This window comes from Aethalodelphis obliquidens, unplaced genomic scaffold, assembly GCF_003676395.1.
Source record: "Aethalodelphis obliquidens isolate GAN/ISIS:26980383/991018 unplaced genomic scaffold, ASM367639v1 scaffold27, whole genome shotgun sequence".
Classification (NCBI taxonomy): domain Eukaryota; kingdom Metazoa; phylum Chordata; class Mammalia; order Artiodactyla; family Delphinidae; genus Aethalodelphis; species Aethalodelphis obliquidens.
In genome coordinates, this window is record NW_020837971.1 from 9,472,792 (window position 1) to 9,492,174 (window position 19,383).

General features: G+C 38.7%; 2 protein-coding genes across 9 annotated transcripts in view; one reads left to right on the forward strand and one right to left on the reverse strand.

The window, feature by feature from the left end:
* Positions 1-3,459, reverse strand: part of COG5 (component of oligomeric golgi complex 5) — a 275,728-nt gene extending 272,269 nt beyond the window's left edge. Inside the window, exon 1 of one of the 3 annotated variants that reach the window (XM_027123902.1) lies at positions 3,207-3,459. In XM_027123902.1, coding sequence (XP_026979703.1) covers positions 3,207-3,354 — 148 coding nt within the window. In that variant the 5' untranslated portion in view covers positions 3,355-3,459. Of the gene's footprint in view, positions 1-2,873; positions 2,981-3,206 lie in introns of those variants that run through there. The other 2 variants (XM_027123901.1, XM_027123903.1) reach the window with 2 other exon arrangements.
* DUS4L (dihydrouridine synthase 4 like) lies at positions 3,438-18,930 on the forward strand. Of its 6 annotated transcripts, XM_027123915.1 has the most exons (8): positions 3,439-3,580; positions 3,948-4,040; positions 9,108-9,244; positions 12,716-12,837; positions 15,366-15,483; positions 16,537-16,659; positions 17,440-17,666; positions 18,349-18,930. In XM_027123915.1, exons 3-8 carry the CDS (start codon positions 9,129-9,131, stop codon positions 18,606-18,608), a joined length of 966 nt encoding a protein of 321 aa, XP_026979716.1. In that variant the 5' UTR covers positions 3,439-3,580; positions 3,948-4,040; positions 9,108-9,128; the 3' UTR covers positions 18,609-18,930. The 6 variants fall into 6 exon arrangements, with proteins under 6 accessions (XP_026979717.1, XP_026979716.1, XP_026979715.1 ...); XM_027123916.1 differs by lacking the exon at positions 3,948-4,040 and having other exon boundaries at positions 3,438-3,618; XM_027123914.1 differs by lacking the exon at positions 3,948-4,040 and having other exon boundaries at positions 3,440-3,580.
* The last annotated feature ends 453 nt before the right edge of the window (positions 18,931-19,383 follow it).

Here is a 19,383-nt window from a genome sequence, read left to right on the forward strand (position 1 = left end):
ACTAATTTATGTACACACCCATGGAATAGAGGCCAGTAAGGTGTTATGTTAACAGCCTAAGTGACAGGATGAAGACTAAGATAGTAGCAGTAAGACTGTCAAGGAAGTGACAAATTTGACAAATATTCAGACACCATAATGTATAGGACTTACATACAAGCTGAAAGATGGGTGATTCGGTAAACCAAGAATTAAAGGATGATTCCCAAGTTTCTTGATTAACTGACATAGGGAATTCAGTTTTGCATAAAGCAGTCCACCAGAAATCTTTGTATAAAGATGAACATGAATGTACCCCTGCCTCCAAGGAACTGATAACCTACGTGGGAACAAGCACACATCTAACCTACGTGGGAACAAGCACACATCTAACTTACCACATACAATTAATGGTAACAGAAACTACCAGAGGAAAAGGTTAGAGGAGAGGGGTTAAAAAAAAAAATTCATTTCACTTTTTCATGTGCAGAACCTATACTATTTGTTCATATGTAGATTTTTATATGTAGAATTAGTAGTGCTTGTTCACTGTCAAGAGAGAAATGTCCAGTAGAGAGTGGTTCTATAGCTCAGAAGAGGAGTACGGGCCATATGTGTATATTTGTATACATATTAATTTTCAAACTATGAAAAAAAGACCAGATGATTTAGGAAGACATTTTAGAATGCACAAAAAAGGAAAACGGGAACGACAGAGCTCAGAAGCAGGAAAACACCAAAATATGGGGGTAGATAGAAGAAATGAAAGCAATCACAGAAATTAAGTGTTCAGAGAGAAAAAAAAACAGGAGAGAACAGCAAAAAACCAAAAGGGACAGCTTAAAGAAAGTCAGTAGTGTCAAAGGTCTTATAAAGATCAAACGCAATGAAGGCTGAATACTGGCCATTGGATTTGGCATCTGAAGACAGACTGTCCTTCGTGCTTCTCTTTTAGCTTTCTCATGCCTATAGGAGGCACATCAGAAACACCTCACAAAATTTCAAACTATGCATCTGCTGACCAATCCTATCCTCTATCACTGGCAGACCCCTGACACAGTGGATCACTGTTACTGATGGAAATGTTTAATTCCTTAGGAATGTTGTGGGAGGGAAGAGTGGAGTGAACCACTGAATTAGGGGCGAAATGAAGACGACAGCATCTAAAGAAAGCTGAAAAAGAACACTTAGAGAATTAGGAAATTAAAAAAAAAATGGAACAAGCCACATGAGGCAAGTATTTCAATAAAACATTCGAACCCTTTCATAAGTTCAAGTAAGAAAGACCGAAACAGTGTCCATTTGATTTATCCACAAGAAAGTCACTGGAGACCTTGGCAAAGCGATTTCAATGGCATAGAATGAGGGTAACTGGGTCCTTGAGGAGACAGGAAGAAAATCCAGAGCACCAAGGGGAGGGACTGTCCTTAGGAGGGAATGGAGACTTCACTTCTTTTATAATTGAAAATACAACAGAAAAGAAGGAAGAAAGAATGACTGCAGGTTCAGGCTTAGTTTATACGTTTAACCGCAAGAAATGGAAGCAGCGCATATCTAATAGATTTTTTTTTTTTTTAGGGAACTTGAAAACCATTTGTCGAGCTTGAAGGGAGTGGTTCGAAAAGAGTAGATTTAAATAATTATTGTGGAAGATGGGAAAGAGAACTAAATAGGAAAATACAGAAAGCAGAATTGAGGACTGTTTACCCTCCAAAAACTGATTACAATTGCTGGAATGCACCCAACTGAAATAAATACCCATGCGCAGCATGTACTGTTTCCTTCACTTCACCTGGGAACGTCCTATTTACACCTCAAAACCAACTCCATCTAGAAAGCCTTTCCTGACACTCCCTTAAACCACTCCCAGTTATCATCCTCTTTTGTATTCATGTTTTACTTCGTATACAATTCTACTGCTACCCTTACAACACTATATTACGGTGCCTACCTTTCTAACTCTACAGGGCTATTTCTCCTACCAAAATGGTGAGCTACTTGAGGGTGGGAATTGCGTATATATCAGGAGCTCAAAACTTGGTTAACCTGAATTTAAATTAAGGTACAAAGATGCATTAGCCAGAGATCCTAACCTAGAGAACATGATCTAGTTCAGAAAACATCATTAGTAACTTTTGACAAAAGTATGTAAATTATAATCAGAAGGCAAGGAATTAAGGGCAATAATAAAACATACAACACAGAAAACAAACAGTACTTTAGAACTTTATTTCATTCGTTTAGAACCTATTTGGGTCTACATATGTGTGCATATGCTTCTTTACTGTGATGTTCAATTTTTAAAAACCACTTACTCTGCACCTACTGTAGGCAAGTTACTGTTATTAACTCTGCAGAATATAAAAAGGGGTTTTACAATGAAGTAGAAAAGATTAAGTACACTAATTATTTTAATACAAGGTTGAACGTGATGGAGATTAGGGAAGAAAATTAAGAACAGGTGAGAAGGATCTTAGAAATTTGAACTTTATTCTGAAAGAAAAGAAGTTTGGGGCATGTTAACTTCATTAATACAATTTTATGTGCTTCTCAAATATACTATGTCTAACTTATCCTCTTATTTCTAGAAACTTCTATCCAAAACTATCAATAAACTTGATTGCTATATTCAATACGTATAGTTAATCCCAGCCTGAACGAATGCTCCCAACCCTCCCCCACGTATGGCTGTGGAAAAAAAACTTGTTAAAAAAAAAAAAAAAAAAAAAAAAACAAGCGAGCTTGTAAGTGGGGCCACCTGTGCAGTCCAAAAATTTATTAACAGGGTATTAACAGGGGGATGTTTCCAACTCTACCTAAAAATGAGACCCCCTTCATCAAGCGCTTGTAATCTGCTCTAGGTTTTACACTTCTCATGGAATCAAACGCTTCACCTTTTCGTCAAGAACTGCGGTAGCAGTGGGTCACCGAGGGCGGGAACTCGGGACATCAGCGAAACCCCAGGAGCGTGGAGGGAAGAGTTGAAATGAGGAGCCTCCAGATATCAGGTGTCCCCAGGACACCCGGAAGGGAAGGGGACAGCAACTCCTGGAGAAACAAGTTGGCTAGGCCAGCACCCAGACGCCAGGGGGCCGGGCGGAGGGGAGTGGTCACGCCGAGACAGGAAAACTTTCCGCAAAGCGAAGGGTTGAGTCCACCACTTGGGCCCAGGTGCGGAGCAGGACAATCCCCCAACCCCATGGCCCGGCCAGACCCCGACTCCTTACCGTCCTGCAGGAGCTCCCGGACAGTCGCTGCAGCCGCTCCGGAGCCCAGAGCCGGACGGCCAGGCAGAGCGAGGCTGCCGTCGCCACCTTCCATGTTGGCAGGTGCCGGGGAGATGGCGTCAGCAGCGACGCGCCCCGCCCAGGTCATGACGCAGAATCCCGGCGCCGCCAGCTCCGCCCACCCGGCTGTCTTGGAGATTCCGATCTGCTGCAGCTGATGTGCCGCCGACCCTGGCTGGGAACGGCGCGGGGCCCAGAGTAGGTGGGCGCCGAGGACCCAGCGCACCAGGGAAGCTGAGGTCGTGGGTCCGGCGCTTTCTCCCGTCTCCCGCCGCATTCCTGGGGCTGGCGGCGTTCCCTGGGCGGAAGAACAGGTGAGCGCCGGAACGTGGCGGCAGCGCTCACCTCTAAAGCAAGTATTTAACCTGAGAATGGGACCTCTCGATGGAAGCACTAGAAGAGAACGGAGGTTTCCGGTAGCTTCGTGTGCACGCCACAAGCACAGCTGGCGGGCGTTAATAGCTACCCACCTGTATCTATCACAACCCTTGCTTCGCGTTCTTGGGATAAAGGCAGGCGGGAAAAGCTTGGGGAGGAAAGTTGCCAGGGATGAAAGTGGGGAGAATTAGGGAGAGCCGAGAGTCGGTTAAGTAGGAAGACTGAACCAGGAATAGATAAGTGGGACTCAGTCTCTGCTACCCTCCCATGAGACAGTGACCTTAGGCTTTTTCTACCGCCTAGTTTCAGTCCTGAGCGACGCCAGACTTTTCCTTGTCACAAATTGATGGATTTTCCATCTCTCAACTAACAGTATTGGAGCTGTAAAATCATCAGGTTAGTTCCCGTTATATCTTCTCCGCTGTTAACATCGGCAGTATTCACCTGTATTTCTCTCACGATAAATACTAGTAAGTTAACAGGTCAACCACACGTGTGCGAGAAGGTTAAGCATTTCTAACGTAAAAAAGAAACGTTAACTTTCCCTTCGTCTACAGTAAGTATGTATGCAGGGAACCTATTTTTCCCAGTGCCAGAGCTAAAGTTTTTCTTGATTCAGCTAACGGATTTTCGAGAATGTGATAGTAGTACTTAGCTGTGCCAAATGCCGTTCGAACATATTAGATGCCCGTAGCAACTCAAGCAAGTATGTCTCACTACACTGCATTATGCTTTCTCTCTGTCACAGAGGTTTTCCCCTAATATACTTTGATTTCAGTCACGGTGTGAATAGGATTGAATGTTCTGAATGGAGGTCTCACAAATCGCCAAGGGCAGTGTGCTGAGATTCACATTAGGTTTCATTATCTATAATACACAAAATTTGACTTCAATAATTTTTGAATATTAATGATGAATAAGTATTATCTTTGAATTATGGATTGTTTTTCCTTCCCTGGCTTTTACATTGAAAATTTTTAGAAAAGTTACATAATATTCATTCATTCAATGAAGAGTTTGAGTCTCTACTATATGTACCAGCATGAGTGTACAAACATTAGACTCAATCCCTGTCTTATCCCAGAGGAGCGAATAGGTAGGTAGAAACCCATTTAAACAAACAGTATTACCAGGTGCCTTGGAGGACGTGGATTTGTTTATTCCCAAGCTTGGCTGCCCATTAAAATCACCTGGAGAGCTTTAACAATCACTGATGCTTGCTTGCATCCTACGCCCTGAGATTCACATGTAATTGCTCTGGGGTATGGTTTGGGCATCCTGCTTCCTAAAATCTCACCAGATCATTCTAATGTACAACCAAGATTAAGAACTACTGATTTTTTCATTCAGCAAATATGTATTAAGGGAGGCCTTCTTCGTGCCATGTACTGGGACTACAAGAATGAATTAAGTACCACCTGTTGCACATGGATAAATACTCTGGAGAGGTAGAAATTCAGTTACACAAGGTCAGGGAACAAGTGCACTGGTTACAACAAATTCCCCTTGATACTCTATGGTCTTTTGATCTATTTAGCTGGCTACCATCATACAAACTGGACTTGTCATATTGCTTTTAACTCTGCCTTGCATAATTACTGTTTTTGCATAATTACTTTTAAGCTCTGTACTTGTTGCCTGTTAAACGTTTGTAGAAACAGCTTACTCAATAGGGTGACTCTAGCTCAGTGCTTCAAGATGACCTCCAGTGCTTACAACCTAGATGGAATGTAGACTTTAGATGAGAAATTCCTGAGTGTTCTTCTTCATGCTCCTCCTTGTTACTCAAATGTGGCTTCAGTGGTTTCCAATCGCTATGCACTTTCCCTCTGACGTGGGACATGACAACCAGGAAACGCCCTTCCTGGTACCAAGGGACAAAAACCACTAAATATGGACAACCTGACTCTTGATCAGCAATGCTTTTGAGGAAAGATCTTGATCAAAAGAGGGAAATGTGAAAATAAAGAAAACTTCATTTAAAGTGGAGTCATGAAGCCCTGAAGGGAAAGCTGTCATGTATGCACCACTTGTGGCTGCCTGCATAACCAGCAGGAAGAAGAACAATAAAAATTATTTAACAACAACAACAAAAGAATGAATAAGGGCTTCCCTGGTGGCGCAGTGGTTGAGAGTCCGCTTGCCGATGCAGGGCACACGGGTTCGTGCCCCGGTCCGGGAAGATCCCACATGCCGCAGAGCGGCTGGGCCCGTGAGCCAGGGCCGCTGGGCCTGCGCGTCCGGAGCCTGTGCTCCGCAACGGGAGAGGCCGCAACAGTGAGGCCCGCGTACCGCAAAAAAAAAAAAGAATGAATAAGAGTGAAATTATTCTTGCTAAAGTCACAATGACCTAGTTGCCATTGGACACGTTTTAGTCTTTACTTAACTCTTCTGTGATGTTTAATATGTTTATCCCCTCCCTCCTTCGTAATACTATTCCCTCTCTTTTGAATATCACGTTTCAGATTTATTCCTCCCAGCTCCAGAGTTCATCTCTCTGTCTCCTTTACATTCTTTTTTTTCCCCCTTTTACTTAAATGTTGGTGCTTCTAAGGATTTCTACAAGATAATGGCATCCATAAGTACTTTGTCCATGTTTTTAGTTTCAACATATTACCTAAAGGTTAAAGACTTATCTCTAGCTTTTTCTTTAGTACCATATCTATATAACCAGTTATGAGGCATCACCACCTGGAAATCCCCTGAGCACCTCAACTTCAGTGTGCCCAAGCGTGGACTCATTTCCCTCCCAAAGCCTGTTCCTCCTTCTGGTTCTCTGTCTCATTGATTGGAATGGCCATCCGCCCAGTCTCTAAAGCCAGAAGTGTACACATCATCCTAGAATTCTTTCTTAATTACACAACACGTGCTGTCATCAGGTGATTTCCACCTCCTAAATGTCTTGCTAGTTTATTTTTATTTCTAAATAGCTCCTAAATGTGTTCCCTCTATCCTCATTCCTGGAGTCCCAGGTCAGATACTCATTACACACGGCTTGGTCTACTACAGTGGGCTCCTTACTGATATTTTACCAACAGCCCTAATCCCTCCATCGAAATCTTTCTGAATCAGACATCTGACCATGTCATTTCTCTGCTAAAATTTTTCCATTACAACTAGTATACAAGGAGAGACAAACAACTTACACAAAAATATATGCCCATGGAAGTATGTCATTTGCACAAGTTAACATGTTGAGTGCATATGTAAAAATCACCCACAGAGGAGGAAAAATGGCTGAGAACCAAGGCCCTACAGTTTAAAATCTAAAATATCTTAACCTGGTGTATAGGCCCTCTCATGCCCTTTCTAGTCTAGTTACAACTCAAGCAATCCTGAACTGTTGTTAATGGTTCACTGAAAACATCAAGCATTTTCATGCTGCTGTGGCTTTTTACATGTTCTCTGTAACTGGACACTTCCCCATCTCCCATGTAGTGTCAGCTCAAGATTTCCTTCATCCATTTTTTTTTTTTTTTTTTTTTTTTTGCGGTACGCGGGCCTCTCACTGTTGTGGCCTCTCCCGTTGCGGAGCACAGGCTCCGGACGCGCAGGCTTAGCGGCCATGGCTCACGGGCCCAGCCGCTCCGCAGCATGTGGGATCTTCCCGGACCGGGGCACGAACCTGTGTCCCCTGCATTGGCAGGCAAACTCTCAACCACTGCGCAACCAGGGAAGCCCCCTTCATCCATTATTGACTTCCCTCACTTCTCTAGACAGTTATTTCTACAGTGCTTAAATTGTGTTTGAGTGTATTAGCATTATTGTGTTGTGTAAGTTTGTCTAATACATTTTCAAGGACACAGAAAATATATTTTCATCTGTGTTCCCAACATGTAGCAGAAACTTGATATTTGTTGAATGAATAAAAATAAGATCAACTGGGATTCCAAGAAGATTGTCAGAGTCATCAGGATGGGGGATTATGAGTACAGAGACTCTGTGAGCCAGTGAAAATGGGCTCAAGGTTTAATTAAAGGTACCACTTAGTTGACACACCTGCAGGAGATGGAGAGTGAAGGACAAGCCCCAAGTTTCTGACTTGAGTGCGTAGGGATGGATTGTGATGGCATAACCAGGATCTGGAATGCAAGGGAGATGAGACAGGTTTGATTCATGAAAAGGCGACTACCTTTCTTTTGCTTTATACTTTACCTATGTAGGTGGCTTACATCTTTCTAATCATGAACTTTTGTTTAAAAAAATAAGCTATTAACTCTCTAAATATTAAGTTAAACAGTAACAGTGATAAAGTGATGAACAGTGATCAGTAGAACTAGCTTATCTTATTCCACCTGTACATTCTACCTAAGGAAATTGAAATTATTGGTTTATATTTAGGTTATAACAGTACTTTCAGGATTAGCCAAACAAGAAATTGCATGTGGAGCAATTAGACCTTTCTGAAGTTGGCCCATATATATTTTTAAGTTGGTAAGGCCAAAATTGGAATATGGAAAGCAGCCAACACTATGAAATGATAGGATTTTAAGTACAGTATAGCAACTATAAAACACAGGAATCGCCTAATTTAATCACTTCTCCCTCTTTGGGTATAATAGTGATTTACTATGCAATTATGTGATTACAATTGAGATTTTCATGAAACGATGTTCATGAAACATTTAAATGCTTAAAAATAATAATTAAATGTTTGTTTGCCTTCTGATTCAAATAAAAAGAATAGGATTTGAGAATAAGAGTAAACATATTCTTATATATGGGGAGATCAGCTCGTTGTTTTGTGACCACCTAGATGGGTGGGATAGGGAGGATGGGAGAGAGGGGATATGGGGATATATGTATACATATAGCTGATTCACTTTGTTATACAGCAGAAACTAACACACCATTGTAAAGCAATTATACTCCAATAAAGATGTTAGATAAATAAATAAATAAACCAGTACATCTTTTGAAATGCTGACTACTTAAAGTTGTTCTGTTACTGCCATTTAACTTTCCTGGATAAAACAAGGTATTTCAAAGTGCCAGACATACACAGTACTATATATGAAATTATTCAAATCAAATTTGTTGGTTAATCAATGCCAAACAAAGTAAAGTCTAAAAAAGTAACATGGAAAATCGTAATATGTATTCTAGGAAGATATCTTGTGGTTTTCCACATCCTGATCATTTATAAATTTGAGCAGAAAATGTTACAGTAGTGGGTTAAGTATAGAATTCAAAACTGTTAGTGTTTGACTTGAACAAGGGTAATTTGTACAGAATATAAATGTCATAATTGCACAGTGTGCTGAAAACTATCTGTGATTTATAAATAGAGGCAGAATTCAGTAGTATCCTATTCGATACTGTGAAAAGAAGCTAAGAAGATTCCTAAGCCCACAAAACCTGATGAAAAATACGTGTTCTTGGCAATTGAAATTGTAAGAATGATGGTATTCATCAAGTGAAAGTGAGTGCCTTTTCTCTACGCAAACTGGTTATCTTTTTCAGATTTGAAACAAATCTGTATTCATGAAGAGTGACTGCATGCAAACCACAACATGTCAAGAAAGAAAAAATGATCCAATAGAAATGCTTCATTCTGGGCAGCTGGTAAAAGTCTGCGCCCCAATGGTGCGATATTCAAAGTAAGTATTGTTAAATGGTTAATGAGCTTAGGTGTGATTTCCTTTTTATGCTCTGACTTCTTAAAAGTAAGACCACCCCACCACATAGGATCTTCAAACGCCTAGCTTTGGGACCAGGGTCCGGGCTTGAGTCCTCATGCTGCCAACTGCCTGGTATGTGTATGATCTAAGTGGTCAGACAGTATTTGTCTCTTTGAGACTGGCTTATTTCACTGAGCATAATATCCTCAAGGTTCACCCATGTTGTACCATGTATCAGAATTTCCTTTTTTTTTTTTCTTTTTGCGGTACGCGGGCCCCTCACCGTTGTGACCCCTCCCGCCGCGGAGCACAGGCTCCGGACGCGCAGGCTCAGCGGCCACAGCCCACGGGGCCCAGCCGCTCCGCGGCGTGCGGGACCTTCCCGGACCGGGGCACGAACCCACGTAGCCCGCATCGGCAGGCGGACTCTTAACCACTGCGCCACCAGGGAAGACCCAGAATTTCCTTCCTTTTTAAGGCTGAATAATATTCCATTGTATGTATATACTACATTTTGTTTATCCATTCATCCCAGCTTGAGTTGCTTCCATCTTTTGACTCTTGGGAATAATGCTTCTGTGAACATGGATATATAAATATCTTTTTGAAACCTTGCTTTCATTCTTTGTGGTATATGCCCAGAGGTGGAATTGTTAGATCATATGACAAATCTATTTTTAATTTTTGAGGAATTGCCCTGCTATTTTCCATAGCAGCTACACCATTTTATATTCCTACCAGCAGTACACAAGAGTTTAGTCTCTCAGCATTCTCATCAACACTTGTTGTCTTCCAGGGTTTTTTTGTTGTTGTTTTAATAGCCATCCTAATGGATGTGACTTACTGTGATTTTTATTTGTATTTTTCTAGTGATGTTGAGCATCTTTTCATGTGCTCATTGGCTATTTGTATATCTTCTTTGGCACAATATCTCTTCTAGCCCTTTGCCCATTTTTGAATCAGATTGTTTGGTTTTTTTGTTGTTACTGTTGTGTTTACTCTGGAGTTTTGAGAATTCTCTATACTAGATACTACTCTTGTCAGATATGTGGCTTGCATATATGTTCTCCCAGCATGTTGCTTGTCTTTTCATCCTCTTAACAGGGTCTTTGGCAGACCAAAAGTTTTTATTTAATGATGAAGTCCATTTTATCAGTTTTTCCTTTTGCAAATTGTGCTTTTGTTGTCAAGTATAAGAAATTTTTATGTAACTCTAGATATTAAAGATTTTGTCCTATGTTTTTTCTAAAAGTCTTTTAGTTTATGGTTTACATTTAAGTTCATAATTTTTAATTAATTTCTGTCTAAGTGTGAGACTTAGGCTGAGGTTGGTTTGTTTGTTTGTTTGGTTTTGCCTGTGGATGTCTAATTACTCCAGTACTATTTGTTGAAAAGGCTGTCTTTCCACTATTGAATTACTTTCGCATCTTCATCAAAACTCAGTTGAGCATGTTTGTATGGTTCTTTTTCTGCATTCTCTGTTCTAATCCCTTGATCTATGTGTCTCTCCCTCTACCAATACCACAGTCTTGATTACTGTAGCTATATAATGTCCTCAAATTAAGTAAACTTAATAAATCCCACTTTTCTTTTTCAAAATTGTTTTAGCTATTCTAGTTCCTTTGCCTTTCCAAATAACTTTTTAGGATGATCTTTTCTATACCTACAAAAAATCCTGCTGGATTTTCCATAAGAATTGTATGAAAATGCATATCAATTTGGGGAGAACTGAATTCCCTACTGCGTTGAGTCTCCTCATGAACACGGTATGTCTCTCCATTTATTTAGATCTTCTTTGATTTCTTTCATCAGTGTCGTATAGTTTTCAACGTACATTTTCTGAACATATTTTGTAAGGCTTACACTCCAGTTATTGTACTTTTAATTTCAGCGTCCATGTGTTCATTGCTGGTGTATAGAAGTAAAATTGCTTTTTGTGTGGTGACCTTACATTATGTGAACTTGCTATGTTTACTTATTGGTTCTAGGACGTCCCTCTTACAAATTCCTTAGGATTATCTAAGTAGACAATCATGTCATCTGCAAATAGAGATAGTTTTACTTCCTCCTTTCCATCAGATGCCTTTTGTTTCTTTTTCATGCCTTATTGCACTGACTAGAAGTTGCAGCACTGTACTGAATAAGAGTGATGAGAGCAGACATCTTTCCCTTGTTCTTGATCTGGGGGGAAAGTATTCTTTCACCTATAATTGGGTTGGCCAAAAAGTTCATTTGCGTTTTTCCATAAGATCTTACGGAAAATATATATAAAGATCCTAATATAATATTAAGTGTAGAATTTTTTGTGGATGTCCTTTATCAGGTTGAGAAAGTTCCCTCTATTCCTGTTTTCCTGAGAGGCTTTTTTTTTAAATCATGAATGCTGTTTTGTCCAGTGCTTTTTCTGCATCAATTGATACAATCATGTGTTTTTTTTTTTCTTTAGTCTGTTAATGTGATGGATTACAGTGATTGATTCTGAATATTGAAACTTCTGTTTTAACTAGCTTTTTCTGACACCACCACAGCAGGGGAAGGACGAGAAAGCACCACCTCATTACTCTCAGGTGGAGGTAGAAGCCTAGGTTTTCCACTTGGTCTCCTTTGACACCCCGGGGGCACGAGGCTCCTCATTACTGCTGAGCAGGGGTGAGAGTTCCAGCTCCCCATGCAGGGGGTGGCCTGGTAACTGCTGGGCAATGATGAAAGTCCTGGCTCTTCACTAAGCATTCTCTAACACTACTCCCGGAGAAAGGGAGAAGGGCACCTCACTGCTGCAGGGTTGGTGTGGAATTCCAGGCTCCCCAGATGGTCTCCGCTGATACCCTCCTTGTTACTGGCCAGCAGGGATTAAAGTCCCAGCTCCCTACCTGGCCTTCTCTAACACCACCGTGGAGGGGTGTTGGAGAACTTTGTGACAGCTTTGGAACGGTACAAGTGTAAGCTCCCACTCGACTTTCGCTTGTGGAGGTGAGGGCCACAGTTTTTTCGCTGGTGTTGGGCTGGAGTAGAGCCATTATTATTTTAAAGCTTGCTAGGCTGCCCCTTTCTTGGTGCTTTGGCTAGAGAGCAGGCTTTTGCTGGGGCTGTTTTTGTCTGCACCCATTGCTATTTCCAGGTTGCCAGCTTCTTCAGCTTCAAATCTGGGATATTTGAGGCAACGAGAAAACCCAGGGAACTCACCATTGTCGTTCCTTAGGTCCTGCCCGAGGTCACTAGCCTGCCTGCTCTCTTCTCGCCGCCTTTCAGAGTTTCCATACGTTTGTTTTGTATATGATATCCAGAGCTCTTAGTTATACTAAGCAGGAGTGATAGGGAAGAGTACATCTACTGCACTTTCCCATAGGCAGAACTTTTCTCTAATAAATATTAAATATTCAATAATTAACTAAACTAAACTCTGATTATGGTGCTTTCTAAATGCCTAATTAAAGTTTTATATGCTCTCAGGTTGGCTTTTAGAACACTGGTAAGAAAATACAGTTGCGATCTGTGCTATACGCCAATGATAGTTGCTGCTGATTTTATCAGATCTATAAAAGCCAGAGACAGTGAATTTACCACAAACCAAGGTATGTGAAAGCTAGAGTTTGCTGCCTTTGTAAAACTTTAAAAACAAAACAACAAAACTCAACACTCTTGTCTAATCAGAGACAACACAATTCGGAGATTTTATTTTTAAATCTTTCAGTTTCTTATGGTTTTTATAAATTTTAAAAAATATGCTTTTATTCAGTACCTTGTAAACTATGGATAATATATCAAAGTTTTAGTCAGCCCCATTCTCTCACCTAGACTATTGGGTTAGATTCCTATCTCACTGCCTCCAGTCTTATCCCATTTCAAACTACCCTCCAGACAGCCCCAAGTGACCTCTCTAAAATGTAAATTTGATCACTTCTTCCTGCTCACAATCTTCCTTAGACTTCTCATCACCTAAAAGAGTGGTTCTCAAAGTGTGATTTCCCAGACCAGTTAACATCAGCATTATCTGAAAACTTGTTAGAAATGGAAGTTCCAGACTCCACCGCAGGCTTACTGAATCTGAAACTCTGGGTATGTGTCGGGCAATCTGTGTTTTAAAAAGCCCTCCAGGTGATTCTGAGCTTGTTAATGATTGAGAGCCACTGACCTAAGGAGTAAAATTCCAGCACGTGTGGACAATATAGAACGTTCTTCATGATCTGGCCTCTGAATACGTGTTCTGTAGCTTTATCTTCCATTAGTTTCTCTCCATGGCCCACCAACTTTATTCTTCAAAATACTAAGTTATTGGGGCTTCCCTGGTGGCGCAGTGGTTAAGAGTCTGCCTGCTTATGCAGGGAACACGGGTACGTGCCCCGGTCAGGGAAGATCCCCCATGCCGTGGAGCGGCTGGGCCTGTGAGCCATGGCTGCTGAGCCTGCGCGTCTGGAGCCTGTGCTCCACAACAGGAGAGGCCACAACAGTGAGAGGCCCACATACCGCAAAAAAAAAAAAAAAAAAATATATATATATAATTATAAATATATATATACACACTAAGTTATTTTAAGTCCTTGAACATGCCCTAATCTCTCACACTTCTCTACCTAGAATGTCCTTCTTAGTCAGGCCTATCCCCGCATCCCTATCCCCCTGGGAAAGGACAGTTCATGCTTCTTAATGCTCTAAAACTGTGACCAAGGAACTTGCCTAATCACCCTCCATTCATGTCCTGTCTCGCAAGCCCCGGCTTTTTGTTGTACTTAATCCTACTGTACTGTAATTTCCTCCTCACATGCCTGTCTCTCCCACTAGACTGTGGGCTTCTTAAGGGTTGGAATTCTTTCTTGTTGGTTTGTATCCTCAGCTTCTAGCACAGCATTGAAAATATATTTGACCAATAAATGGTTGTTAGATTGAAATTTTATAACTCTCTTGAGTTACAAAGGAGAAAGCACCCTACCTACGTCCTCAGGAAAAAGCAAATTCTCCTATCCCTTAGATAATCCTGTAAATCAGTGGATTGCCATAGAAATTCTGAGTCAGTAGAACTAGAGCGATACCCAGAAATCTGCATTTTGGTAAACACCCAGTGAATCTGATACAGGTAGTCCTCAAAAAAAACTTTAGAAAAATTAAAATACATCTATTCAGAATTTATAACACCCAAAGATGAGAAAAATGTGTCCTTTAAAACCTAGGAAAGCTCTGATACATTTGGCTATGTTAAAATTTAGACTTTTATATATAAAAAAAGAGCACAGATATTCTCAAAGACAAATGAAAAACTGGGGAAAATATTTATAATATTTTTGATGTTTATGATAGCAGAGCTAATTTCTTTGTTTTATTTTTTTTAATTTAAATAATATGAAAAAAGGAGCAACTAAAAGAAAAATTGTACATAGAGAACTACGCAAAGAATATGGAGAGAGAGGCTACAAATAAAAAAATATGCTGTTGGGTATACAGTGTAGGATAAGTTGTAAGGAAATCAGAACTGTCATCCACACTGGTGTATATCTATATTGGTAAACTCTTGAAAGAAGATTTTATAATGTCTTTCAAAATGTTAGATGCCCGCCCAGCAGTTATACATACTCCTAGGAATTTACTTCATGAATATACTCACAAAAGCATGTATATGGAGTATCTTCATTGCAGCATTGTTTGCAAGAGCCGCAAATGAAAAATAATCTATGGTCCACCCATCACAGTGGAATACGCCACTAAAAAGAGGAAAATAGGTCTGAATACAGGTCCCAGTTACATCCGGGGAAAAACACAATATGGATAGCAACGTACATAGAATGTTCACATTTGCTTAAATTTTATAGGTATTCATAAAATTGTTCTAGAATGCAGTAAGCTAATTCCCACCTTTGGGAAAGGGGTCTGTTTGGCAAGAGTGTTGTACTTTTCATTTTATCAAATTTTTTCCTATTTGAATTTGTACCAAATCTAAATTGCATGTAATTTAAAATATTTTAAATTATTTTAATGCTATCTTGTTTGAACAGATGCTTCTTAGCCTAAAAATTGTTACTTTATCCTGTACAGACATTAGAATTTGGTATCTCGTGTGCATGTGTGTGTGTTTCTGTGAATTTTAATGTTGAGCTATTTGTTTTATCAGGTGATTGCCCATTGATTGTTCAGTTTGCTGCTAATGATGCAAGAATTTTGTCTGATGCTGCTCGTATAGTCTGTCCTTATGCGAATGGAATAGACATTAACTGTGGTTGTCCTCAGAGGTAAAGCTCAAAGAAGTTGGAAGAATTTTCAAAAAGATTAGGAAAAACTATGTGAACATGGTAAACTATCATTCTGGTATTCCAAAAATTAAAAAGTAAGGAAAATAGAGATAAAGAACTTGAGCTCTAAATAAGAAGCAAGAAAAAATAAGGAAATATTATTTAGAAACATACATGCAAAGATATTTTCTGATGGCTACAACAATATATAGACCCTTGACAAGTTTTTGTCTCACCTCATCACTAGAATTATTTTTATGTGTGGATCTGCCTTGAACCTCATCCATAAGTAATTATGTGAGACTGATGTTTATGGCAATCCCTAAAATGTATTTTTACTGCTCTGTCAGACATACTTGCTCTAAACACTATGATTCTATGATTTGGGAGATCACTTGTTTTCTCTTGCTTAATTTCAATTATAAGAAAACCTTCTTATAATTACCTTTTCTTCCTATACCATAGTTATTTGGTTGAGTCTGAGTAACTGGGTGTTGATAGGATGTACTTATTTTGACAATAACATCCCTACCTTCCTGGCACTATACTAGATTATCTGTCAATAATTCAAAATGTGTTCAAAGAATAAAATCAAGGTTTTATGTATAGCATAATCCAAATCAGATTAGATATATTTGAATACTCATTAGGAGAGTTCAGTAAGCTGTTTAGTGGTATTGGAATGCTGTAAGCCAAAAATATCTTTCCTCTTAAGATTAAAAAAACCTCTTGTTATGTACAATGAACATCAAATTTGGAATTAAAAAAATCTGAAGTAATTGCATTTACAAATACTTAAATCTGTTTCGGTTGAATGAACTTTAATTTTCTCACTTGCCAGTGAAAACCATTTCCCCTAAGTATTTCTTGATCTGGGAACATGTTTTCCTAATCTCAATACACTTAGAAGTGTTGGATCTATGATTTTAAAAATCTGGTTCCATTCCAGGTTGCTAGGTAGAGAAATAATAAATGCACTTACTGTGCTTTTAGAATTGTATCTTCTCTTCCAACTGATAACAATTTATTTGTTGTTGTATTTACTTTATGAAGGTGGGCATTGGCAGAAGGTTATGGAGCTTGCCTAATAAACAATCCAGAGCTTGTTCGAGACATGGTGAAACAAGTAAGAAATCAAGTGGAAAATCCCAGATTTTCAGTATCTATTAAAATAAGGTAAAGATAATATTTTAATCTACTGACAAGATAGTCCATTACTCAGGAAATAAAAGAATATTCCTTTTGTCTGAAGGTGTGGAGATGTCTACTCTTAGTAAGTAGGCATCTAGTATATGAAAATGTTAAAACAAAACATTTAGTAAATGAATAGATACCATAATTTTTATTTATAATCCAAAACAATTTCTTCTTCGCATTTTTAAAGAAAAATTAAAATATCCTTTTATTATTAAAAACTCTCTCCCAAGAGAAACAACTTTTTCCATGTACTATTTAATTAACTAATGCTAAGAGACATTCCTGATACCAAGAGTAGAAAATAGGAATGATATTTGCACTAAAATTTCACAGTGAAAAGAAAATAAACTAAAAATTAGTCTTTTGGTGACAGGTTAAAAACAAATCTCAAGATAAATTATTATAATTCTCCCACTTGCGGATTGGAGCATGCACAGCAAATATTAAGATAGCACCTTTCAGTGCATCTGTGACAGTACTTTGATGAATCTTTCAGTTATCAAAGCCAAAAGAGAGGAGCACTGGGTAAAAGTTATTTGTCATCCTATTGTTATCGATAGTGAAATAGCTAAATTCAGGGTCTTGAATGGGAACTGATTCCTGAACAAAACCTCACTGATAGGGGCACGTGGTGATAACATGATATAGCATAGCTAAACTAAATAATGTAACAGATGAAATATTTTTCTATTTAGTTTCTTGATGTTAGCATTAAGATTTGTGTGCTGTGAAAAGATAGATATGATTTTGAAATTATAGGATCCATGATGACCTTACAAGAACTGTAGATCTTTGTCGAAAGGCTGAAGCGACAGGGGTTTCCTGGATTACAGTCCATGGAAGAACTGTTGAAGAAAGGCATCAGCCAGTTCATTATGAGGCCATTAAAATAATTAAGGAAAATATGTCTATACCTGTAATTGCTAATGGAGACATCAGAAGCTTAAAAGAAGCAGAAAATGTGTGGCATATTACTGGGACAGATGGTAAGAAATAATTACTTCAGGTTTTTTGTTTTTTAATTAGCAGAAAAATTAAAAAGTGGGGGTGGGAGAATAATGTTAATTATGTTCCTGTTTTACCATATTTTCCTGTTTTACCAATTTAAGCCAAGCAATTTACTAAAATGATGTTAATCCATCTACTTAGAAACAACAGATTATTTTAATTGGAGTAAATTAGTTCAGTTAATTCTCTGCCACCATCTCATCCAGTTAGTGACCACTAGAGCCTATAGAATTCGTGAATCCAAGAGTGGTCATAGGAGCCAAAGAAACCCCAGACTGCTATGCAGTTTCATTATCCCCTTCAATTTTGGCATACCAAGCCCTGTGATACCTATTGCTGGATGAGAGAATGCAGATAAACTTCAGGCAAACCCAATTTATAACAATCCAGATTTACTCTTAAGAAAATCCGGAAAACTAATTTTTTAATGTAGAAGTCTTTAAAATATAAGAAAAAAAGTCTTGTGAGTTCATTTACACTTAATTGGTTATAAAAAATACCAAAATGAATCCTTTAATAAGAATTAGTCTAATACAAGGGCATTGTGAAATCTTGTAATAATACTTTATTTTTGAATATTCTCAGTTTGTTTCATTGAGTTTGACCCCATAACCATGAGTTCTTAATGTGTGGACAAACGTGATGTGCTTTAATTTATAGGTGTGATGGTTGCAAGAGGACTCTTAGCCAACCCGGCCATATTTGCTGGATATGAGGAAACCCCACTGAAATGCATCTGGGACTGGGTTGACATTGCTCTTGAACTTGGAACTCCTTATATGTGTTTCCATCAACATTTAATGTACATGATGGAAAAGATAACTTCGAGGCAGGAAAAAAGAATATTTAATGCTTTGTCAAGCACATCAGCAGTCTTAGATTACCTTACAGACCATTATGGGATTGACTGGACTCCCTAAATTATTTTCTATCTTCAGTGAAACCACCCAGGGTCACATCTTGGTTTTCACTTTGAATCAGTGGCTCTCAAACATTAGTATAAAAACAATGCCCTGACAGAATTTTTAAAACTCATTCTTAGACCATATCCTCAGAGATTCTGATTCAGTAAATCTCTAGGGTGGACCCAAAATTTAGTTTTAAAGAAGACCCCAGGTGGTTCAAACAGACAAACATTGCTCTGAATCCTATTATGGATTTAAAACTGTAAGAATTTTTTTCTTAAAGGAATCATGTTTTTAACATTTTTAAATAAATAAAACTTTTTATTTTGATACTAAAAGTATGACTCATGGTATCTGTAAGTTAACATTAGGTATGTTTTAAATGAAAATAAGAGAAAAGTGTGAACAAATTCCAACATCTGTATAAAATGAAAAGGAACAAGAAATTCTGTATAGAATTGCACTCAGGGCTTAAATTAAAAGTTCAAATTGGAAAATCAAACTGCTACTTCCTAATTCATGAATTACACACCTCAAGGTATTTCTTTAAATTGTATGTAATAGAAGTTAATTAGATGTGATGTTTTCTATAATTTAAAACTAAGATTCCATGAAATTCTTTAAATGATATTAAATTTGTTACATTTCGAGCCTTCTAAATCTTTAGAAGATTGAGAGCTTGGTAAATATACCTGTACGTAAAATGATGTTAATTTCTGTCCCCACATCTTAAATATAAAAAAATTTGGTAGCTAATCTGGAGATGATTACACAGTCAGCCCTCGGTGCT